Source organism: Desmodus rotundus, chromosome 12, assembly GCF_022682495.2.
Source record: "Desmodus rotundus isolate HL8 chromosome 12, HLdesRot8A.1, whole genome shotgun sequence".
NCBI classification, from domain to species: domain Eukaryota; kingdom Metazoa; phylum Chordata; class Mammalia; order Chiroptera; family Phyllostomidae; genus Desmodus; species Desmodus rotundus.
In genome coordinates, this window is record NC_071398.1 from 48,993,870 (window position 1) to 49,012,902 (window position 19,033).

The window sequence follows — 19,033 nt, forward strand, 5'->3', positions numbered from 1 at the left end:
TGCCACACTTGCTGTTTTTAGAGTATTATGTTTAATTTATTCTTCAGTTACAGTTGACATATATTATTTCAAGTGTGCAGCATAGGGGTTAGACATTTACATACCTTATGAAGTGACCCCCCCGTAAGTCTAGTACCCACCATTTAAAAATGATTTCAGCAATAGTCGTCCTGAGGAGTGTGAAGTGATATCTCACTGTGGTTTTGGCCGGCGTCTCTTCCCTGGATTTCAGATCCAAGTCAGCTGGGGCCGAGGGGACAGATGCAGGAGGCAGAGACCATTCCAGGAACAGAGGTAGGTGTGCGGGGACCCAAAGCAGGTGCAGTTCCACAGATGACAGGTGTGGGTGAGACCAAAGTCTTGAGCAGCACATGCCTGGTCCCCAGAAAGCAGGTGAGAACGTGGGGCTCCAGGAGGAGAAAGAGGGAGGCAGAGGCTGCAGGCACCTGGGGCCTGTCTGAGAACCAGGAGAGAAGGGAGACCCGGGTAGGAGTGGGGCTGGGCCATGAATGGGGTGAGTGTCTTGCCTGGAGCCAAACCATGGAGGAGGAGACGGACCAACAGGAGGCCAGGTCCCTGCTCCTCCTGCACACGTCCAAGGACAGAGTCCAGAGCACAGGGCAACCTCACCAGGTGCACCGTGAAATTCAGAGACCAGGGGTGGCTCTGGGTCTCTTGGGCTCCAGTGGGAGTCTGGGGCCCTGGGGGAGGCCCCTCCTGGGGGGCTGGAGTCTAATTTCTGTGGCAGGAGCTCCCTTGTCTCTATTCCTGTGGTCGTTGTGTCCACCTGTGCCAGCTGTACACAGCCTCTGCCACAATGGCCACCAGGATCAGCAACACCACGCAGGCCAGGCTGATGCGGACATAGTTCCCCAACGTGTAATTCTGGGAGGCGGGGCCTGGAAGAAGAGGACAGGGGGTCACTGACAGGTGGACAAGAATCAGCCAATCCCAAGCCCTATGATTCAGCAGTTCCTCCTTTATTGGGCAGGCCCGTCCCTTCCAACACTGCCCTGGACACGCTCCCAGGTGATTTAACATTTTGGGAGCCTGCTCTTGTGAGTTGTGGGGTGAATTCTTGGGATTTTCCTGGGGGTGAGAAAGGACCAGTGTTTGTCTCTGCAGAGACCCTCCCTTCCTTGGGAGCACCCAGCCCCTGCCATCCCCACCTCCAGACCCCTGGGCTCGCACCCCCAGGCTTCACTACCAGTCAACCACAGGCCCCCAGTTCAGGGCACAGCTGCAAACTCAGTCTCGCTCAGGGATCCAGGCGAGTCTCCCCTCCCGGCTCTCACCCCCCCGGGCTGAACAGGCCCCTTGCAGTTGAGGTCCCTGCCTGCTGAGTGTCCCCCCACCAAGAGAGAAGCAGGACCCCTCCCCACTGCCACCCCACTGCCCACTCCCCAGCAGAGCCCCCAGGAGGGGACGCACCAGGCTGAGGGCCCCACTCCCCAGCCCAGGAGGGGCTCCAGGTGGGGGGCTGAGGTCTCCAGAAGGTCTTGTGAGGGGGCAGGAGAAGCACTGAGCCCAGGTTCATCCTCGGCTGTGCCTCTCAGCTGGGCCCTGCAGCTCCCACAGCACCCACAGCTGCCTCTCTCTCTGCACCTCTCAGCACACAGGACGCCCCCTGGTCTCCACAGAAAAAGGGGACAGGGACATGTGAGGGGCGGGATGGAATTCTCTGCTTTTGTGATGAGGCAGCTGCTCCCTGGTCAAGAGACGAACACAGGGTCAGGGGGTCCTGAAGGCTGACCTCACCTATTAGGGCCACTGTGTCTCCCACAGGCCCCCAGGGCAGCGAGGGGTCATAGGTCAGGATAAACAGGACATGCCCACAGACTCTAGGAGTCTGAGTCACAATAGCATAAAGAGCAAAGGGAGAGACAATACCAGGTTTTGAAGGAAGAATTCCTCCCTCCTCGTCACACTCCCTGAGTGAGGTCACTTGAACTGTGACCCCAGGACCTCTCAGGAGCTGACCACACAGATGGGAAGGACAGCCTCATCCCAGAGGTCCTGCAAGCGCCTTCTAGCCCTGGTCAGGGACCCCATGGACCACATGACTTGCCCAGTGGTGGATGGACCACCCACAGACGACACACCGCCTGGGGTCCCCACGGAGTCTGCCCAAAAGCCTGAACATCATTCTGAGTGAAAGGATTAATGGTCCCCTGAGGGGCATCTGTCCCTGGAAGTCCACTCCCCATCCAGCCACGCATGACAGATCCCGGCCCACCCCATGCTGGGGCTGTGTCCAGGCCATCATGGTGTCCGGGTGGGACCAGGGTTCCAGAGCCCTGAGTCAGATGTGCAGGCCAAGGGACATGAGTTTAGAGGGGCAGGGGGGCCACGAGGCTGGAGACCAGCGGGAGGGCAGGGAGCCTGGGACAGAGGACACAGCTGGAGACAGGGTGCAGGGACCAGGGGCAGACCTGAGGGTGGAGTAGAGACGTCCTCATCTGTCACCTTCAGCTCCAGGGGCTCACTGGACTCTGACCAGCTGTGCCCATTGTGATAGCGGCACCAATACGTCCCAGCAGTGAGTTCAATAGCTGCTTTGATGCGGAATGCGGCCTCCACCCATTGTGAGCCAACTTGAACCGTGCCCATCTGATCCCAGTTGGTGGATTTCCTGTTCTTCTCCTCCAGATGGAATGTCTCAGCCCCAGCTGGGCCCCGGCAGACGATGGTCACAGGCCGTCCCTGGCGGAGCACAGGGCCCGGCAAGGCCCTGATGGAGGGTTTGGACAGGACCTCTGGGAGGAAGCAGAGCAGATTTCAGGGTCCCTCAGGAAAAAGTCACCACACTCACAGTCCCCCGTTTTCTGGGTTCACGTCCATGCTTTTAGCAAATGTGCAGAGCTGTGCACCCATCCCCACAACCCAGTTTAGAACATCCCACCATCCCTTCCCCAAACACCACCCCCCACCTCCACTCCAGTGGCTGTGAATCCTCATCACTGCAGAGTGATGCCCCCGACACAGGACCCCGAGTCCTGGTCACATGCTGGGCTTTTCTCAGGGTGACACAGGGCAGAGGGGGTTAGAGCAGGCTGGGCACCAGGCTATACTCCCTGCCCACGGCAACTTTCTAGGGGACAGAGATGCTGGGAGGGAGGCAGAGGGTAAGGATGACAGGTCACATGTGGGGACAGGGAAGCAGGTGTCTGAGATGAGGAAGAGACCTGGGCTGGGACTGAAGGGCAGCTGGTGACACTGTGGGGACCAATGGGGGCTGCAGAGCTCCACTGGAGGTCCAGTGGGCGGTGGGGCTCCACCCAGATCTGGACACATGACCCCAGTGGATGGGGATTCCTGACTCCAGGGCAATCCTCTCAGCAGCACTCAGCTCTGTTCCCACTGCATTTTCTACCTTCCTCCCAGCCTCTTCCCATTGCTAGTATTGAGGGTCCTGAAACCCCGTGTGTGCCACACGGCTGGGGAGGAGGGAGGAGAGGGCTCGTAGCCCTGGAACAGGAAGATGGCACCCACAGCACCTGATCCCCGATACAGGCAGGTGTGTCTAGGGCTCCTCACTTGCTCACTCGGTCACTACCTCACTCATTCTTTCAGCCACATCCTAGTTCCTCTCCATCCATCTACAGAGGTGCCCCGTGTGCCACTGGCCCCACAAGCACGAGACTCACACACAGGAACCTGCCTCCTTGTCTGGAGGGTCCAGGGACCACAGAGGCTGATGAAGGGATCGTGCAAACCCACAGCCACAAACCCCGAATAAGTGTGGGAGTCTCAGGGCCAATGAGGGGACCTGTCTGGGAGTCACAGGGAGGAGGTGCAGAGTTCAACGCCAAGTGTGAACCAGCCCAGCCCAGGGAGAGGAGAGTCAGCCTGGGAGGAGGTCGGGTGGAGGGGGACAAGGGTGTTTGTGGAAGTGAAGGAAAGGCTGCATCTCTGCAAATCAGTGAGTCAGACAGAGTGAGAACCAACCCTTCCAGACACAGAGAGGCTCATCCTAGCTGAAGATGAGCCATCAGAAGACTCTAAGGAATGTTAATACTTTGCCGGGAAACACAACATACATGAAAAATGGAATTTAAAAAGGTAGACTCACCCTCCTGCATGTGGATGGTCTGGCCCAGGCAGAGCACTGGAAGAGAAGCTTTTGTGAGAAAAACCGTCCAGCACCCGGCTTCCTCCCGGGGCTGTAGTCAGGGGCCCTGATGGAGGCAGGGCTTGGCCCCCGAGAATTTCCAACACAACCTCAGCATTACCTCTGATTATAGTCCTTCTTCTGGCTCTGAGTCTTAACAAAGCCCCAATCCCCTCTCCCATACAGGAACTTGTCCCCACACCCAGGTACCCTCTTGTAGGACTCAACCTTCCATGGTCAGACTTGGGTCAGGGCCAGAGCTGAGGGGTCAGACCCCTGGGAGGGACCAGGAGTCTCCTGGACTGGAGTCAGGACTCAAAAGGGATGAAGACACCTCCCCAGGCTACCACCCACTCTGTCCCTGGACATTATCCCTCCATTCCAGCACTCACCGAGGACCAGGAGGGAGCTGGGACGGGGGCCCATGGCCAGACCTGCAGCTGGCACCGTCCTGAAGCCGGAGGGTGAAGGACAGAGCCTGCAGCTGGCACAGTGGTCAGGAAGTGTGGGTCAGTGGTTATTCCGGGGTTGCTCCATCAGCATCCTGGATGGAGCAAAGGGGAAGAGCTCATGCAGACAGTCCTCAGTGCAGGTTGAGTACAATACATGGCAGACACTGAAAGAGACTGGCGCCCTGCCCGGTGTAGCAGGCTACGCCCACGCCCAGGGCCCATGGAACCGCAGCAGGGCTCAGACCCTGTGCAGGGCAGAGGTGGGGCTGCAGCAGAGGCCGATGGCTGTGGCCCATTCCGCCAGTGGTGACCGTGGTCGGTGCTGGCAGAGGTGCACACCGGTCCACCGTGTCACCTACAACTTCCTGCACCCAGTTGGAGGACAAGAGCCCTTATAGGCCCCCTCATGAGTGCTGGGGAGGGAGGTGCGGGATGCTGGGTGGTCTCTATTCTCTAAATGATGCCGAAATGACAGAACGCTGGTGATCCTTTGTGTTTAAGGCAGAAAGGCCACGCCTTCTCGAGAGCAGGTGTGGGGTTTACCTGTGATGCGTCCTGACAGTCACTTTTACAGAGGAAAGGGGCATCTCCCTCTGCCCCTTTCTCATCAGGCCCTGTGGATAAACTACACATTCCTAATGCCCCCATAGCAAGTGCCCACACTTCCCTTTTTGTTGGGCAGACGGAGAGCTGCCACCAGAGCACACACCAGCACTCCCTCTAATGACCCACACCAGTGGCTTCTCTGTCCTCAGCTCCCCGAGCCGTCTCCTACCTGACCCATCACCTTCCCACCCAGCCAGCCCCCTGATGGGGCAGCACTTGGCAGAGCACCCCCTCACCACAGCCCCCCATATACAGCAGGACCCTCACCAGCATTTTGCCCTGGGCTCTCAGACATGCTCCCCTGAGGGTGTGGCTCACACTTGGTAGCACTTCCTCCTCAGGGCAAACCACCCACTATGGGTCTGGGGGCCCTTTTTCCTGTGTCCCCACATTCCTGTCCCTGACCACAGATGACAACAGTGGGGTTGCTTCTAAAGGAAAGAGCTCTTTCTGCATCTTCTTATTGGCTGAACGAGACCATTGGCAGAATGACAGGTGACTTGTGTAAGGCAGCATCTAAAAGGGATGATGCCTCAGAGATTAAGTTCCCAGACCCTCTGCAGCTGTTCCATGGAGCACATCCAGCTGGGAACACTGCCAACTTCACTGCTTTTTGTTTTCAATGGTTGTACTTGTGTGAACATCTCTAATACATCGTTTCCAATGAAAGACAAGAGAAACTGAAAGAACCCAATGTGTCTGGCGATCAGGGAGGATGTGGCCAGTGGTAGACTCGGCCGGAGGAGACACGTTGATAGGGATCTGATGTGGCTGCAATCTGACCAGTTGAGGCTTTCAGATGGAAAGGAAGGTCATCGATTTTTTTCTCTAAATTCACCTGCAGGGCAGAACAGGGCAAAGGTGACAGGGAGAGTCCCCTGGAGACCCCAATAGCTGCTGCTGTGGAGGGGGGAGCTGAGGGAGCTCAGATTGGGGTGATGGTACCCAGTGGGGACATGGGTACACGTGAGGACACGTGAAGTGAAATCAATAGTTCTGGGATGGAGGGACACGAGGAGGGACATACGGAAAATCAAGGGTGACTGTGTTACCTGGTCCTAGACTAGCGACCCTCACTGAGAAAACAGGAGCGGACTGATGACGGGTCGGGTGTGAGTGGGCGAGAACCAGGGGTCCAGTGTCGCATTTATTGGCTCTGAGGGTCTGGAGATCGGCGCTGACGTCCCGTGGGTGTTTGCAGCCATCAGGAGAGACTTAGGAGGGACATTCATCAGGTGTAACTGGGGGTTGTTCCCTCCCAGAACCCACAAGACTCCTGTCAGAGCTGCCCTTGGGGTGGGAGGGATTAGAGGTGTAAAAATAACTCCTTTCCTGGGTGTGGATCGCCCAGCACAGGCAGAGCACTGCGAGGGAAGCCCCAGGGAGAAAAATGCCCGCTGTCTAGTCCCCTTAACTGGGGGTCAAGGTCAGCGAGCTGCAGGGAAAGACTGTCTCCACTGTAACCTCCACAGCACCCTCACCCACATGGCTCCCAGTGGGCAGCTTCCCTCAATGACAGCAGGTCCCAGACAGGTGCCCAGGCACCTCCCGCCCAGACATCCCATGGCCTTTCTGTATGGGACCTGTGCCTTCCAGGGTCAGAACAGGTTAGGGGCCTGGTCCCTCATCTGGAGGCTCAGGCCCAGGAGCCCCAGAGTGGGCAGGGTCTGCACTAGAGGCTGGACTGAGGTTGGGCCCAGACCCCACCCCAAATGCCACCCCTTTTGCCCCTGGGGTTCTGCCCCTGCATTCCAACTCACTGAAGCCCAGGAGGATGGTGGGATTGGGGTCCAACACCAGCCTCACCGTTCTCACTGCCCTTGTCCTGTGGGTGGGGGGACAGGGCCCTGCAGGTCAGGAAGTGTGCAAGGGCCACACCGTGGCCTCATTTCCGTGGTCTCACAAGAAGCGAGTCTGGGGGCCCCCGGGCCCAACTCTAACTTCCTCTCTTTGTGTCCAGAGAGGCTTTGGTTTCCGAAAGGCATTTCTGCTGAGAGATTCCATAGCCAGGCTGAACCCAGGTCCACATAAAAACCACCTGGTATTAATTTCATAACAGATGGATGACGATAGAAATATGAATAAAAGATAAGTGATGGAGATACAAAGAGATGATAAATGATACATAGGTAAATAATAGATACATAGATGATAGATAAACATAGAGATATCAGTGATGGATGGGAAGATACAGAAGTAGAGGACAGGTGGATTGGTAGATAAGTAAATGATAGGTACATAGAAAAATCATAGGCACATAGATACTTACTGACTGTAGATAAATATATATACATACCTAGATACTAGACCCATAGATACTTATATAGGTACATAGATACATAAATATGTAGATTGAGAGTTCCATAGATACATACATAGGCCAATGGTTACATAGAAAGACACATAGACACGTCCATCCATAGATAGTAACATAGATACATAAATACTTAGATACATGAGTAGATACTTAGATACAGAGACAAATGCATAGACGGCATAAGCAGGGGAACTTATTGTCTTGGCTTCTGCCCCTCACAGGCTGACAGTCCCCAACAACACACTTATACAAACACTTCGGCTTCCCACGTGCAAAAGCCGAACCATACAACTCTCTTGAACTGTCCTATTATTACTGGGGGTGCACAGAGAGGAGAGTGGCACCCTGGAAGGACACTCAACTACCCCCCGCATGCTCCCCAGGGCAGGTGGCACCCTGCTCAGTCACAATGCCCTTGTCTCTGTGCCCCTCTGTGTCCTGTAACCCTGACCTCTGTTGGGCTCACACCTGCCTCCCAGCTGGCTCGGTTATTTCTAAACTAAAAGCCCCTAAGTCTACAGCAGCAAATGCACTAAAGAGACAGTTGTATTGTCTAAAGGTTGGTGGGCGGGGCTTCATGCAAGGTGTGTTCGCAAAGAACCAGATGGTTCTGGGGACTGGAGTTCTAACTGGATGCTGTGGGCGTCTCTAGGTCCATTTATGGCACAGATCACAGGCACTGTGTGTAGAGAAGGTGGACTCCTAGCCTCTGCCCCTCACGGCATGGAGTCACGTAATTATGACCTCACAGGGGAGGGCCCAGGACCAGGTGGAAGAGACAGGGCAGAATCAGGACCTGGAGGGAAAGGCCTGAGACTTCTCAGGGTCACAGCCCAGGCAGGGGCTGCTGGGCCCCAGCACCAGGCAGGCAGGCTCCCAGGCAGAGCTGGGGTCATTGGGAAGGGACTTCCTCATTGTCCTGGGTCAGCCAGGTGAGGTCAGACAGAGGTGAAGGGGGTGTCTGCAAGGCCAGCTGTTGTGTCCTCCTGGACGGGGTGGGGCTCAGCCTCTCCAAGGGTGCAGACCTGCGGCTCTCCCCAGACCTGGAGCTCAGCCCAGGGGGGACCCAGTCCTGCGGCCACTGCTGTTCCAGGAGAAGAGCGCTGGGCTCTGGCAGTGTGCTGTCCCTCCCCACGCCAAGGCCCGTGTGCATTAAGATCCTTGCCTTCAATGCCACCTGGCCAGTGCACCATGTCCCCGAGCACCAGTCACCCAGCACCTCCAAGAAACAGAAGGTTCAGACCACGGGCTCTGCCCTGGGAGAGAACCCAGGAAGTGAACCTGCAGATTCGGGATGGGGCGACCGCAGCAGTCGGCGTCCTGGTGCGCCGTGGGGGAACCCGGCATCCGTGGTCAGAATTACAGCATGGGCTCTCCTGGGTCTCCAGCGTGCAGACAGCCAATGCTGGGACTTGCAGCTTCCGTGACCCGTGAGCCGACTCCTGGACCGAACCTGTCTTACCTTGTATATCTCTGGGTAACCAACATATCAAAACCTATTGGTTCTGTGTCCCTGGAGAACCCAGATGCATTATACATTATAATGTATACTGTATACATTATACAGTATAATGTATACATTATAATGAGAATCCAGATACATTAATAGATGAAAAGTAACAAAGAGATGGAAAGACAGAAAGAGAGAAATTCCATATGTGATGGAACCCCACGAAAATAAAGATAAAAATGGAGGAAAGGAAATCAAATTCCTGGAGGAAATTAACCCCGCATAGAAATGGCACATTAAAGATCAGCACAATTTAAAACTGAGGAGGAAGGCTGTTTGCCCACCCTCTCTGAGCCCGACAGAAACCTCCTGGCTAGTGAGATGTTTAGACTGTCCTGAGGTCAGAGGAAGACAAATTTGGGCAAGTTACTGAGTATTTCAGTGCCTAGTTTTTTAAAAAACAAAACAGAAAAAAGACTGAAGGTACTGTGCAGGGTTTGAACCAGGATTCAATATGCTAATGTTTCACATAACTAAAGTAGCTATTGCACTTTTAACAGACCTGGCTGAGTTCTGGTTGAACTTTTAAAATATTCTTTTAATATAGTTTAACATTTTTAATACCAGGCATGCAAGTTTCTTCTTCTTGCTATTAAAAACAAAACAAAACAAAACTAAATTAATCCGAATGAGATGCTGTCGCCCCCTAGCGGTTCTCAGGGTAAAGACTCGTTTTAACCTGATGGGGCAGCCACTTCTACACACAAGCTGAGTGAGTCTGGTGAAACCAGATGGGGGACATTAGCTGGGTCTCTGGAAACTGCTGGACATTAGATGGGTCTCTGGAAAGTGCTGGACAACATTAGATGGGTTACTGGAAACTGCTAGACAACATTAGCTGGGTCTCTGGAAACAGCCAGGTGCCAGTAGCTGGGTCTCTGGAAACACATGTTACAAGGTCCTTCACCAAGCTGGTTGTTTGTAGGAGGGGCCACCTGGTTAGTGAACCTCCTGCATGTTGAGTAAGGGTCCCCAAAGTCCAGGTCTTGCCTCCGGGACAAAGGTACAGATGACTTTCAAGAAAGGGATGGTGTAATAGGGAAGTCTTCCAAGTGGCCGCTACCGGCCTTTGCAGGAGTGACGTCCTGTGTCTCAGGTGCAGAGGCCAGGTGGTCCTGAAGTCAGTGTGGGGGGAGGGCTGCATACATGCTGGAATCAGCTGTGGGCTCCGTGGGCTGTGGGGACTCGGCTCGAGCTGCTCTCCGTGTGAGCGCCCGCTGGTCCAGCTGGGCATATGTCACCTCCTCGGGGTCTTCTGCAGCAGGGCTCTGAAGGACAGACCCAGGCTGAGTTAGTGTGGCCGAGGCTGAGGGGTGGGGGCCGTGGGAAGGAAAGACTGGGCAGCCAGCTTCCATGTGGCCCCTCCGATCCCACCTCCCGAATCTCCATTGCGTGGCCTCCTTCCACACAGAGTCAGAGTTGGTCTGTGTGACCAACAGAATATGGCAGAAGTGAGGGTCTGTCACCTCCAAGGAGGGGCCCCAAAAGACATCGTGGCTTCCGCCCATCCTTCTGGGATCCCAGCCTCTGGGCAGGCCGGCTGCCATGAGGAACCCACGTGCCTGCAGAGGAACTGAGGCCTCCTCCCACAGCCCTGCGGGGGTGCCACCCTGCAAGTGGACCACACAGCCCCAGTCAGGCCTTCAGGTGGATGCAGCCCTGGTCATCTGGGCAGCAGCCTCAAGAGGCTCCCGTGAGCCAGCACTGCCCAGCAGATTCAATCTGCTTCCAAATCCTCACCCAGGACCCTGGGATGATTTTCTGAACCTGTTAAAGTGGGGGTACTCTGTTACCCAGAAAGCAGTGGCAAATGCAAGGACTCACTGGGCTCTGCATGTCTCTGTTTTCCCCAGGAAGTGTATCCACTGTGGTGGACACATCTGCAGGGGAGAGAACAGTGGTCAGTTGTCGGGGGTGGACCTTTGAAGCCAGATGTGCCTGAAAATTCACAGGTTCACATCTCATGCCCTCCTCCCCTAGAACAGCCTACAGTGTTCCCAGACACCCTCCCACCCCTGTTGCTTCCAAAATGGTACTGAATGCACGTCTCCCTTCTCCCAAGAGGTCCCCTCTCCTTGTCCCTTTACCTGCTGTGCTCTCTGTGATGTCAACTGTCGGGCTGAGCCTGAGGAGAAAGAACAAGTGAGCATGGGGGGCACCTGGAGGCAGAGAACTGGGAGGGGGTTCCCGGTCACCCCGAGGCAGGTCTCACCTCTCCTGGGGCCTTGGCTCCTCACCCTTGCTGCTGGGGGGCCCTGAGGACAGTCAGGGTGTGAATTAGGAGGGAGGCTGTCTTCCCAGCACCCCAAATGCCTTCCCACATCACCCCACCCTGACCCTGAGACTTACCACGTTTTTTCTGACGCTGACGGTGGACTAAGAGGAGGATCAGGAAGAAGAGACAAAGCAGAAAGGCCACGCAGGTCCCGATGAGAATATAAACATGCTCTGGTGACAGGCCTGGGGGAGCAGGGAAGAGGGAACCAAGGTGTGAGCCGCGTGCATTGACTGAGCACCACTGCATGCCATGCCTCTACTGGGTGCTTGTCATGTTCGCACCCACGTGGGTAGTCTCGCGATGCCTCGTGGTCCTGCCACATGGGGACCATCACCCCCTTTTACAAAACCAGGGTCCTGAGTGGGGATGTCCTCTGGCCATAGGACGATGGCAGAGCTGGAATGTGCTGGACATGGAAGCCCATTCTTTCTCCCGCCCCCAAGAGGCACGCTCCAGGTCCAGGTGCTCAGGCCCCATCACTCCCTGCTAGTGTTAGCGTCCTGGGAATCTGTCTGCGTGTGTCCTAGGAGTGAGGAATGGGGGGGACATGCGTCAAAGGCCAGAGCTGGGCCGAGGAGGCTCTGAGTGTCCCCGTCCCCCACCCAGGGGGGTCTCCCTGGCTCTGGGACCCTCACCTGTTTCCTCCAGAGCTGCTCTGCTGGTGGAACTTTCTGTGAGGACGGAAATACCCTATGTCAGTCCCTTCCCAATTGGTAACCACGTGTAATCGAATCCACTGACACTGAAGTTAAATAACTGTAAAAGCCGGGCCCTCCGCTGCACTAGCCACATTTCAAGGGCTCAGTGGCCACTCCTGGCTAAGGACGTCCTCACTGGATGGCGCAGGTACAATACCGCGTTCCCTTCCCGCAGGACGTGGGACAAAGCCAACCAGACGTCCTCGCGATGCCTGAAGCCCCGCAGCCAGCGGGCCGGTGGATGGAGCACCAGGAAGGCGGGGGTCTGAGCTTGGCGCATGCGCGTCTGTCCCTCAGCGGTCCCAGGTACCACCCGTGCGCAGTGGCGCCGCCCCAGGTCCCAGTCAGCGCGCGTCCCCCGTTCCCTCCTCTGGAACCGCGGCCCCGCCCCTGTCGGAAGGCTGAGTCCTCACTATCCCTTAGGAAAGTAAAAAGCTTCACCTCCCAGAGTGTCCTTCCCTCAGCACCTGTGACGTCCACGATCCGGGAGCCACCGGCCGTTCTGCACGCCGCTGCCTGAGTTACCCTGGATGAGGTTCACCTCGATTTAAATTCCATGTACATGCCGCGCATGTCTAATACATGTAGCTGCTTAAGGTATTTATTTATAATAAATTACGTGATTGTAGTGTAATTATAGTAAATGTAAATATGCACAAATTACGTGATTTAATTTACATAAGTATAATTTAAATTAAATGAATATTTAAAATTCAATAATTTAAAAAACATTTGACATAGTCATATGTATCAATTTTACCAATTATGCATTTTATTGTGTCATATATGGTCTATATTTATGTTAAAATCTACATATCTTAATTTTAGTAATACGTGAAAATGTATGTCTAGATGCATTTGTGATGATATATTAATGTGTTTGTTCTATTGATTATATTTTGTATATGTTTAATATGTAATCTAAATACATGCAGTAACATAAATTATAGATCTGAAACTTCACGCCACAAATTATATATGTATATTTGCACATATAGACACATTAATGTAGGCCTCTCTTTTGCTCGTTCTAATTAATTCTCCCCATTAGAACTCCGGGGACAGGGACCATTTCTACTGATGCCCCGTGTGCATCGAGCCCGCCGCTAGGGGGCGTCTGCTGCAGACGCGGTGACAAGGAAATATTTGCTCAATGGCAGTAAGAGTTTGTCCCGCTGTTCCTGTCCCGCGGGAACAGAGAAGCGCCCTGCCCTGTGTAATGACCTCCGTGTCCCCGCAGCAGCGCTGTGCTCAGCGTTTTCCCAGAGCGGAGTCTCTGCCTCTAGGTGACTAAGTCGTTGCTCATGCTCAGGTACAACCTTCAAGAGGTCCCTTCTCTCCTAATGTCCGAGTTTGGAAGCTGAGCTCTCACTCCCCCTGTCCCTCTGTCCCTCTGTCCCTCTCTTGCAAGATAGTAGGACTCTTCCCACAAGGGGGCGGTACAGAGTTGTGAACAAACCCTGGGCCCTGGGTTGCGTCTGCCCTGGGCTGCTTCTGCCTCTTCATAACCTTGTGTCTTTGGGCAAGAAACTTGAGCTTTGTTTCTGCAGATTTAAAAAAGCGCGGGGGGGGGCCTCTTAGAGGTCAGACAAGCACCCCCTCGTTAGCCGTGGTGGGCAGGAAATGCTGCCACAGAGCCCCGCACCGAGTTTGCCCATCCTGCTGGTGAAGTCGTCCCAGCCACGAACGTGAGTGCCGCCCTCTGTGTGCAGCCCCTTGCTGTGGTCTGTTTTTAAAATTGAACTTATTGGGGTGAAATAGGTTGATAAAACCATGCAGGTTTCAAGCGTGCACCTCAATAAAACATCATCTGCTCACTGCACTGTGCGCCCATCACCCAAAGTAAAGTCTCTTTTCGGCCCCAACAACCTTGCCTTCCTGCCTTCTTCCATCTCACACACCCCCTTTCCCTCTGGCTGTCTCTGTGCTGTGTTTGTGCCTATGTGTCAAATACATATATGTATATATACACACATGTGTAAGGTTTTTGAATAATCCTTCACCTTGTTCACCCAGCCGCTACCCCCCTCCCCTCTGACAGCTGTCAGCCTGTTCTGTATACCCATGCTTCTGTTTCCATTTCATTTGTTACATTATTCTGTTCATTAGACTCCACATAGAAGTGAGATCATATCGTATTTGTCTTTCTCTGACGCTCCTAGCCCAGGACAAAGGGCTGGGCCTCAGGCCCTCATTCCCAGCACGGAGCCCCCCCAAACCCCTCCAGGCTGCAGTCACTACTCACCAGCTGTGGAGGGGGGCTTTGTGCGTGTGAGGGGGGTGGAGCTGACGGCTGGGGGTGCTCCTGTGAACAGGGCAGGAAAAGGTTGATGCTATGTGGGGGCTTCCTGGGGTCCCTCCCACTCGGTCTGGCCCCTCTCCACCCTGACCGCCCATTCACAGGCCACATCAGTCACCACTCAGTCCCAGATGACATCCTAAGATTCCTCATTAAGGGAGGGGGTGAGGAGACAGGGGAGAGCCCCCTGCTCTGTTCTGCTGGTCACTCCTCTCACCTCCCAACTCCATGCTGCTCTTGACCTCATGAACCAGTACACAGCTGCTCCTCTAAGGCCCCAGGAGGACAGGGAGGGGGCCCGAGTATCCCTGATGGACTCTGAGTCCAGGACATCTCAGGACTGAACACACTGGGGAAGGACAGCTCACCCTTCAAAACCCCTCAAAGCAACATCCTACCCCGGTCATGGCTCCCTGAACCACATGACTTGCCCAAAACAGGAACAACCATACATGGGACACATTGCCTAAGACCCCCCAGAGTCTACCCAAGTGGAAAGAAATGTTTAACACCATCCTGAGTGAAAGGACAATGTCTCCTTGAAGGGCGTCTGACCTCACCTGACCTCTGGAAGTCCACTCCTCGCCCAACCCTGCAGGGACAGCTCTGTGCACCCCCATGCTGGGGTTTAGTGTCCAGGCCATTGTGGTGTCCAGATGGGACCAGAGCTACAGGGCCTGAGACAGGTGTGAAGGTCAAGAGATATGTGTGCAGAGGGACAGGGGAGGCACCAGGCTGGGGTTAGCAGGAGGACAGAGGACACAGCTGGGGACAGGGTGCAGACACCTGGAGCAAACCTGAGGGTGGAGTAGAGACATCCTCATCTGTCACCTTCAGCTCCAGGTTCTTACTGGGCTCAGACCAGCTGTGCCCTCTGATGTACTGGCAGAAATAACTCCTGGCCGTGACGTCACTCAATGTGTTGATGCGGAATCTGGCCTCTGACCCCTGTGAGCCATGTTGAGAAGGGAATTTCTCATCCCTATAAGCAGATATATTCTCCTTCTCCACCAGACGGAATGTGTCAGCCCAGGCTGGGCTCCTGCACACGATGGTCACAGGCCGTCCCTGGCGGAGCACAGGGCCCGGCACGGCCCAGATGGAGGGTTTGGTCAGGGTCTCTGGGAGGAAGCAGAGCAGATCTCAGGGTCCCTCAGGAGGAAGTCACCACACTCAACAGTCCCCCATTTTCTGGGTTCACGTCCATGTTTTTAGCAAACTTGCAGAGCTGTGCACCCATCCCCACAACCCAGTTCAGAACATCCCACCATCCTTTCCCCAAACACCACCCCCACACCCACTCCAGTGGCTGTGAATCCTCATCACTGCAGAGTGATGCCCCCAACACAGGACCCCGAGACCTGGTCACAAGTTGGGTCTTTCTCAGGGTGACACAGTAGGGGTCAGTGCAGGGTGGGGCTCTGGGCACGACTCCCTGGCCACAGCTGCTTTCTAGGGGACAGAGATGCTGGGAGGGAGGCAGAGGGTGAGGATGACGGGTCACATGTGGGGACAGGGAAGCAGGCTTCTGAGATGTGGGAGAGACCTGGATGGGGGCTAAAAGGCAACTGGTGACACTGTGGGGACCAATGGGGGCTGCAGAGCTCCACTGGAAGTCCAGTGGGCAGTGGGGCTCCACCCAGATCTGGTCACATGATTCCAGTGGGTGGGGTTCCCAACTCCAGGGCAATCCTCTGAGCAGCACTCAGCTCTGTTCCCACTGCATTTTCTACCTTCCTCCCAGCCTCTTCCCATTTTTAGTATTGAGGGTCCTGAAATCCCTTGTGTGCTACAGGGCTGGGAGGGGGGAAGAGAAAGCTCGTAGCCCTGAAACAGGAAGATGACACCCATATCACACGAGCCCAATAGAGGTGACACTGGCCAAGGTTCCCCACTTGTTCACTGGGTTGCTCCCTCGCTCATTCTTTCAACCTCATCCTAGTTCCTCTCCATCCATCTACAGAGGCGCTCCATGTGCCACTGGCCCCAAATACACAAGACACACACACACACAAGGACCTGCCTCCTTCTCTGGAGGGGAGAGGGAGCACAGAGGTTAATGAAGGGATCATGCAAACCCACAGCCACACACCCCAGGTAAGTGTGGGAGTCTTGGACAAGGGACAGCTGACCTGTCTGGGAGTCACAGGGAAGAGGTGCAGAGCTCAATGCCAAGTGTGAGCCAGCCCAGCCCAGGGAGAGGAGAGTCAGCCTGGGAGGAGGTCGGGTGGAGGGGGACAAGGGTGTTTGTGGCAGTGAAAGAAAGGCTGGGTCTCTGCAGATCAGTGAGTCAGACAGAGTGGGAACCAACCCTTCCAGACACAGAGAGGGGCCTGGGTCTCGTCTTAGCTGAAGATGAGCCATCAGAAGACTCTAAGGAATGTTAATACTTTGCCAGAAAACACAACATACATGAAAAATGGAATTTAAAAAGGTAGACTTACCCTCCTGCATGTGAATTGCCTGGGCCAGGCAGAGCACTGGAAGAGAAGCTTTTGTGAGAAAAATGTCCAGTGCCCAGCTTCCTCCTGGGGCTGCAGTCAGGGGCCCTGATGGAGGCAGGGCTCAGCCCCTGAGAATGTCCAGCACAACCTCAGCATTACCTCTGAGCACAGCTCTTCTTGCTCTGAGTTTCAACAAAGCCCAACCCCATCTCCCATACAGGTACTCAGTCTGAACCTGTCCCCACACCCAGGTACCCACTTCTAGGACCCAACCTTCCATGGTCCAACTTGAGTCTGGGCCAGAGCTGAGGGACCAGAGCTGAGGGGTCAGACCCCTGGGAGGGACGAGGAGTCTCCTGGGCGAGAGTCAGGACTCAAAAGGGATGAAGATGCCTCCCCTGGCTTCCTCCCCTTTGTCCCAGAAGGCTGTCCCTCCAATTCAGGACTCACCAAGGGCCAGGAGGTAGGTGGGACAGGGACCCATGGCCTGCCCTGCAGCTGGCACCGTCCTGGAGCCAGAGGGTAGAGGACAGAGCCTGCAGCTGGCACCATCGACAGGAAGTGTTGGTCAGGGGCCCTTCCCGGGGTTGCTACATCAACGTCTTTGTACAAAGGGGAAGAGTTCTTTCCAGTACTTTCCATGTTTCTCACTAGTGAAGACAGGGGAGGGCCTTGGCTTCCAAACCTATTTCCGCCCCCACCCCCACGCTTGGGTGAGTCTGAAATCACCTCCAGAGGAGCCCCTGAGTGTGGACCTCACTTTAACCCACAGCACAAGGCAGAGCATGGATCTGTGCAACCAGCTGACATAAACTTCGGTTCCAGCTCCAGAAACGAACCCTCTGCTCTTGCACAAAGCGTTGCACCATTTCACACCAACGTGTCTTCATGTATAAAATGGGAAGCCTGAGTCTCCCTCCATGTATTTAATGTTAAGCTACAGGTTAAATTCCAGCAAGGTAGTGGGTGCAGTAAATACGTGCTGTTAACACCAGTTCCCTTCCCATTTCCCCCCACCACCACCCACCCAGTGGCCCTGGAAGCAAGAGAGGGCAGGGTGCTCCATCAGCAAATGCAACACCCTAAAGGGATTGAGCCCCTCTAAGCCCCTTAAAGGGAAAGAGGCTGCGGAAGCTCTTCCTGGGGTGGGGAGGACACATGGGGTCCCCAGCTGGATGCCGGGGGACAGGGGGGCCAGGGCAGGATCTGGGCTGGGAAGGTGTTTGGGCACCTGGCAGCTACAATGGCAATTATGTTGCATATCAATGCAACGAATCATTACATTGTATATCTTCAACTTACACAGTGTTCCACATCAATTACATCTCGATTTTTTAAAAAGGTGAGTCTGCATCAGAATACTTGGAATATTCCTAAAGTACTCCAGCAGGGGCCCTCATGCTGGCCAGTCCTCCTCCTGGGACTAGGCTGGGGTCATGACCCCCAGGGACAGACCCGGGTTCTCAAGATGGATTCTGATCCCAGCTACATGTTGAAGCCCCACGTCTTGGCATAGTCCAACAGGAGTGTGCCATGGGGCCTCCAGGATAGAACCTGATCCTAGAATGCCCAGGGGTCCTGCTTCATAGTGTTAGAAGGAGACCCAAATCCACAGCCCTTCCCAAGGCATCCACATCCACCCACTCCTCTGCCCTCCACACCTCCTGCTGGGAGAGCCTTGGTGTCCAGCCCCGAGTAAACCAGGATTGCAGGTGGACTCACCCACTTTCCTCCAGGTCCTCAGCCCTTGATGGAATCTGCAAGAAAGACCTCATGACCTTGATCTACCTTCATCTGCAGCCGAGGCTCCCAGGAACAGGGTGTTGTCTGAGCTGTAAGCCTTGGCAGCCTGGCCTGGACTTGGGCAGTGGAGGAACTCAGCTGCCCACAGGCTCCCACCTGCAGCCCTGGGCTGTGGAAGGCCACATCTCCGGGAGAGGACTTTCCACCCCCATCGTCCCCTTCCTTCTCTGGACTCACTGAGACACAAGGTGATGAAAATCAGGGGGTGAAGATGAAATAAAAAACAAACTGGAGGCAATAACGGAGGAAAAATGGGGAAGGGCCATCAAGGAACATGTATAAAGCACCCATGGACAAAGCCAAAGGGGTAAAGGATTGAGGGCGGGAGGTGCAGGTGGGTGGGGGTGGGGGGAAGTGGTGGCAGGAAAATACAGACCACTGTAGTTGAATAACAATTTTAAAAAGCAAAAAATAAAGTATGAATTTTAAAAAATAAAGACAAAAAAAACCGCTTCAGCTGCACCCAAAGCAGGAGCCACACCAAACTAGCAAGTGCGCAGGATGTGGTGTGCTGG

The 19,033-nt window shown here is 54.8% G+C and overlaps 2 protein-coding genes across 7 annotated transcripts; both read right to left on the bottom strand.

Moving 5' to 3' along the window:
- Positions 1-35: 35 nt before the first annotated feature.
- LOC112313838 (leukocyte-associated immunoglobulin-like receptor 2) lies at positions 36-4,581 on the bottom strand. Its single transcript, XM_045203400.3, has 4 exons — positions 4,504-4,581; positions 4,073-4,108; positions 2,433-2,756; positions 36-899 (listed from the first exon to the last, which is right to left on the bottom strand). The coding sequence occupies exons 1-4, from the start codon at positions 4,535-4,537 to the stop codon at positions 763-765; spliced, it is 531 nt and encodes a 176-aa protein (XP_045059335.2). The 5' UTR covers positions 4,538-4,581; the 3' UTR covers positions 36-762.
- Positions 4,582-9,497: 4,916 nt separating this feature from the next.
- Positions 9,498-18,828, bottom strand: LOC112313837 (leukocyte-associated immunoglobulin-like receptor 1). Of its 6 annotated transcripts, none has more exons than XM_053915022.2 (12): positions 18,615-18,828; positions 18,438-18,472; positions 16,716-16,751; positions 15,069-15,392; positions 14,832-14,948; positions 14,218-14,277; positions 11,910-11,945; positions 11,346-11,456; positions 11,209-11,251; positions 11,084-11,121; positions 10,821-10,876; positions 9,498-10,264 (listed from the first exon to the last, which is right to left on the bottom strand). In XM_053915022.2, the coding sequence occupies exons 1-12, from the start codon at positions 18,668-18,670 to the stop codon at positions 10,118-10,120; spliced, it is 1,059 nt and encodes a 352-aa protein (XP_053770997.1). In that variant the 5' UTR covers positions 18,671-18,828; the 3' UTR covers positions 9,498-10,117. The 6 variants fall into 6 exon arrangements, with proteins under 6 accessions (XP_053770997.1, XP_053770998.1, XP_053771002.1 ...); XM_053915027.2 differs by adding an exon at positions 17,166-17,365 and having other exon boundaries at positions 9,499-10,264; positions 16,716-16,843; positions 18,438-18,822; XM_053915025.2 differs by adding an exon at positions 17,166-17,365 and having other exon boundaries at positions 9,500-10,264; positions 18,438-18,819.
- Positions 18,829-19,033: the final 205 nt, after the last annotated feature.

What these genes read in the sequence shown, in the direction of transcription:
- LOC112313838 (XM_045203400.3), bottom strand. Translation starts at nt 4,537, where the DNA reads ATGGGCCCCCGTCCCAGCTCCCTCCTGGTCCTCG. An exon ending in CAGCTCCCTCCTGGTCCTCG is followed by an intron (nt 4,109 to 4,503) that starts GTGAGTGCTGGA and finishes CTTCTCTTCCAG; the next exon opens with TGCTCTGCCTGGGCCAGACC. An exon ending in CGTCTCTACTCCACCCTCAG is followed by an intron (nt 900 to 2,432) that starts GTCTGCCCCTGG and finishes CTCTTCTTCCAG; the next exon opens with GCCCCGCCTCCCAGAATTAC.
- LOC112313837 (XM_053915022.2), bottom strand. Translation starts at nt 18,670, where the DNA reads ATGGGGGTGGAAAGTCCTCTCCCGGAGATGTGGCCTTCCACAGCCCAG. An exon ending in TCCACAGCCCAGGGCTGCAG is followed by an intron (nt 18,473 to 18,614) that starts GTGGGAGCCTGT and finishes TCTTTCTTGCAG; the next exon opens with ATTCCATCAAGGGCTGAGGA. An exon ending in AAAGCCCCCCTCCACAGCTG is followed by an intron (nt 11,946 to 14,217) that starts GTGAGTAGTGAC and finishes CCGTCCTCACAG; the next exon opens with AAAGTTCCACCAGCAGAGCA.